The sequence below is a fragment of the Drosophila rhopaloa genome, unplaced genomic scaffold (genome assembly GCF_018152115.1).
Source record: "Drosophila rhopaloa isolate 14029-0021.01 unplaced genomic scaffold, ASM1815211v1 contig_3, whole genome shotgun sequence".
NCBI lineage: Eukaryota > Metazoa > Arthropoda > Insecta > Diptera > Drosophilidae > Drosophila > Drosophila rhopaloa.
The window spans coordinates 25075321-25079674 of record NW_025335123.1 but is presented as its reverse complement, the minus strand read 5'-3'; the positions used below and the strand labels follow the sequence as shown (position 1 = coordinate 25079674).

The following is a 4354-nucleotide window of genomic DNA, read 5'->3' as shown; positions in this document are numbered from 1 at the left end:
TATTTGTTGTTTGTGCAGGCTTTTGCACATTTATGTTTACGTAGAATATTTGCATTTTTTGTTTGGCGGTTGTCCAACTCGCTCACTAGTTTTAAAATATAAATGAAATTCTTGTTGGCTTAAAAATTTCTTTTATTACTTTTAATATTTAATGTGAACATATTAATTGTATTTGTATAAATTATTTGAAGAACCTTCTTTGTTCTTACGTGGAGTATTTGCAATCTTTTGTTCGGCGTTTGGCAAACCATAATCTCCTATTTTTTCAGTAAATTGTTATATTTTTGACTCCCAAAAAATTTATATTTTGTTTGTGTCATATTGATCCAAACTTATTATATTTTTTGGTTAATCTATCATTTTGTTTACGGTAGTCAGGATTCATTGCGAAATTTGTCAGCAACAAACTGAGAACATCACAATTTGTATAGTTTTCAAAATTCTTACGATCTGGCAGTACTTAACGATGGCCACACTGAGCTTCCTGCGTCGTCGGAGGATCATCGCCTATTGTCGACGTCTGCTGAGCACGGACCTGGTCACAGCCCTCCGTCCGTTCTACCAGGCCATCCAGACGGACCACCTGACCGGCAATCCGGCGGAGAAGCGGGTCAACGAGGAGTCACTGCGTCTGCTGAGCTCCCATCTGGAATCCCTGACCGGAACCTCCGGGAGTTGTCTCCCCGCCGATGGTCAGCTGCAGTTCTACATCACCTCGGAATCGGGATTGGGATCGGGATCGGGATCGGGCTCGGGTGAGGCCGGTGGTCAGGTGGCCAGTCGTCTGGTGAGAGTGCAGGTGGACAGGAGTCTGCTGGATCCCAGGGCTGTGATCAGGAATATCCTGCGATCCTGTAAGCTCCTGCCAAAAGAACAGGAGAAGGAACAGGTACAGGTGCAGTAAATAATTACTAAGTGGGCTTACTGGTGAAACAATCTAAACTAATAACCTCTTAAATCTTAGTTTTAAACTATAAATATTACATTTAATATTTGAAATTGCTTAAGAGGGCCCCCCCATTCTCGATTTCAAATTTTGACAATTTTTAATGGGCTGGTAAATGTACATTATTATTTTTTAGGCTTGTAACTTTGCATCCATTTATTTGAAGTCTTAAAAAAAAGAAACATTTTTTTTTTTTTTTTTTTTTTATTGGCGGCGCATGGGATTTCCGCTCACTGGAACAACTGAGTTCAAAAATTCCAACGGGAGAGTATATAGCATAAGCTATATAGCTATATAGCATATGTATATATAGCTATAGCATAAACTGATCATAAAAAGTATAAAATTTGTAGTTGCATTACAATGGGGGATGAACAACTATCATCTCGAACTGCAGTAAAATCTGTAATTATAATAATGGCTTTCTTGGGTTATTATATAGAGGTTTATTGAAATCCTTTGTTTTTACGGGCAATTATATAAAAGTTTCATTGAAATTCTTTTTTTTTACGGGCAATTATATAACACTTTCATTGAAATCCTTTTTTTTTAGGGACAGGAGATGGTAAAAGAGCTGGAGAAAGTGCTGAGGAAGAAGCAATTGAAACCGGCTAGGGAAAGGATTCGACCGCCGCAGGCTTCAGTTCAACCGAACTTCAATGCCTTGAAGGAGCTGTTTGTGGAGCCGCAAAAGGAGCACTCCCTGGACACGTGGATGCGACAGGCCTTGGCCCGTTCCCAAGCCTCCGAGGTCACGTCGTTGCGCTCCAAGATTGAGGGTCTGGAGAACTCCCTGGTCCAATTGCTGGGCATTCGAGGAACCCGCTACGACTGCGGCTGCAATATGGAGCGCTATCAGGACTGCCTGCGGAGTCTGCAGGAGTTGGCCCAGGATCAGGGGCTCTCCAATCAGCTGGCCGCTCTGCGGAATCGCTTTGTGGTCTTTGCCCCGTACACTGGGATGAGTCTGGAGGGCGACGTGATGCTCTTCTCCGGGGACTCGCCCTCCGGCTGGCTGGCCTTCCTCTCCGAGATGCGCCTGCACGAGGAGCAACTGCGTCTGGTGCCGCTCTACGAGAAGGCCCTGTCCGCCGTGCTCCTCGGTATCCGGATAGAGAGGCGACGAGCTCCGGAGCCGGGATGCGAGGCGCGGGCTTATGCGGGAAGTCTAAGGCGGGTGATACGGGCGGTGAGCGAGCACCTGAAACTGGAGGAGAGTGTCCAGGAGCTGCCGGCCACGCTGCAGGACCACCAGTTGGCCGTGGTGCCCGACAGCGATGCGCCGAAGGTCAGCCAGACGGGCCTCTTCCTGGCCCCCGCCCACTGCTCCGGACCCGATCTCGTGGAGTTCATCTGCCGCAACCTGGAGGTGGCCAGTGGCCGGTTCAGCCGCTATCGCCGGGACATCCAGGTGGAGCGGCAGCTGTGGCGGCAGTGCCAGGAGGAGCTCGGCCTGCAGCGACTCAGCAAGGACGACTCGGTCACTCCCGACAAAATGGTCGTGGCCCTGCGCCACTTGCTCCAGAGTGGCGTCAAATCCTGTCGAGGTCTCAGCCTGCACATTACCAACTATTGGTCGGTGCCCACCGACGGCATCGTCTGCATTCCCTGGGACTTCATGTCCCGCGAGCAGTAGCAGGTCCTGCGATGGAGGAGTTGTGCCACCTAAATTCATAAATAAATTAATACGTTTGGGTTTATAATTGGAAATATCTTTTAGAATTTTTTCATTTAGCTCCTAATAATATAATGCTATCTGTTTTGAAGTAACATTTGGTATAGTTAAAATATTATTTTATGGCCATTTTTTCTTCTCTACTATTTTTGCAGCATTAGTATTTTATGGTTCTCCCTTTAAATTAATTTATTATTTATACTTTTGTTTTTTTTGATCAGTTCTACTTCATGTTTTCTTAACGTTTGCTGTCTCATTTTTTTGATGTGCCTTTTAAGTCATCCGAGCTCATTGTTTATTCCACCCGTTTCTATTGTCTACCTTTTAGTTTGATATTTTGTTACATTAAGCTCCCCAGATGAATTTCTTTTTTTTGGTTCATTACATTCCCTGGACCCTTCGGTGAACTGAATGCAGAAATAGGAGGGCATTCTGATCCAAAAACAGGACCATCGTTGAGCCCAAGCAAACCAAACCAAACCAAAGCTCGCAACTCTTGCCTGGATGACTGGGATTTTCCTGTACTTTCCGTTTGCCGTTCCCTTCTGGGGTTGAACGTGTCCTTATACGACTTCTGTTGACACTACCCATCCCCCGACCAACGCTTCCCTGCACAGAGAGAAAATCTATCAGAGATATTATTCATTACATATTAAAGATATTACGTGGTGCCACTGAAATCACTAGGGTTTTGAAATCACATTTGGAGGTAATAAAGTCCTTGTGCTGAAGGCATGAGGTTTGGTTCAAATTTACAAAAGTACGTTGTTAAGGTACTTAAAGTTTTTACGGGTTCTATATTTACAAATAAATAATATTAAATAAATAAAAAAAAAAAAATAAAAAAAACTTTTGGAGGTGACTTAAAGTATGTAATGAAGAAATAACGTCTTACTTCTGGACTTATAATATATTTTGGATACCTTTAGACACCCCCATAAGTAATTTACTTTCTATATAAAATCACTGAAATAAAGCTTACCTTGGAAATTTAATGCAAATCGTTCATTAAGGACACTTCATACGAATTTGTTCCTCTGCATGGCTATGTTTGAGCTATGTTTTCCTTTGCAACCCCGTGAAGGGGCGGATGGAGTGGGTTTTTTGGGAGGTGGAAACCCCTGGACCCCCGCACCCCGCACCCTTTCACCAACCCCTCCGCCGCCGCCATGTAGTGCGAAATTCTCTGTAAGATTTAGCTAATGTTCCATGGCTTCGCTCCATCAATGTCGAGTGATGTGCATGGGGATGGTTTGGCTTGGTTTTGGTATGGTGAACCCGGAACTCCAAACCAAAGGCCGACGAAGTTTGTCTGGTGTCGTTTATCCTCCTCGTGTCCCCCCCTGTCCCCCCCTCCATTTCCTGCCCTTCCGTTTTCCAGACGTTGTCATCCAACGCCCACCCACCCACAAGTTCCAACCCACCACACGTGGTCGTTGGATGTCCACTGGGTGAAGAATTTTACTCCGTTTCAATTTGCTAACATGTATCGGTAATAACTTTCAAATATCAGGTATCTTTCCCTCTGGAATACTTTGATGAAAGCGCATTCTTCAAATATTAAGCATTTTAAACAAGCCCCAAAGTATTCAGACTACTTTTCTTCACCGAAATATGGCAAAAATATCTTATGTCCTTGATTTGAATTCCCTCAAGATATGGTCTCCCTTTCAAGTGTCTAGCCCTTTTGAACGAAACAAAGCAAGCCGAAGTACTTAGTTTATATCTTTTTG

The 4354-nt window shown here is 44.3% G+C and overlaps 1 protein-coding gene across 2 annotated transcripts; it reads left to right on the top strand.

The window, feature by feature from the left end:
• Window positions 1–392: 392 nt before the first annotated feature.
• On the top strand, window positions 393–2716 carry LOC108046873 (T-cell activation inhibitor, mitochondrial). Of its 2 annotated transcripts, none has more exons than XM_017126819.1 (2): window positions 393–889; window positions 1500–2716. In XM_017126819.1, the coding sequence occupies exons 1-2, from the start codon at window positions 467–469 to the stop codon at window positions 2580–2582; spliced, it is 1506 nt and encodes a 501-aa protein (XP_016982308.1). In that variant the 5' UTR covers window positions 393–466; the 3' UTR covers window positions 2583–2716. The 2 variants fall into 2 exon arrangements, with proteins under 2 accessions (XP_016982308.1, XP_016982306.1); XM_017126817.1 differs by having other exon boundaries at window positions 393–895.
• Window positions 2717–4354: the final 1638 nt, after the last annotated feature.

What these genes read in the sequence shown, in the direction of transcription:
- LOC108046873 (XM_017126817.1), top strand. Translation starts at nt 467, where the DNA reads ATGGCCACACTGAGCTTCCTGCGTCGTCGGAGGATCATCGCCTATTGT. An exon ending in AGGAGAAGGAACAGGTACAG is followed by an intron (nt 896 to 1,499) that starts GTGCAGTAAATA and finishes CTTTTTTTTTAG; the next exon opens with GGACAGGAGATGGTAAAAGA.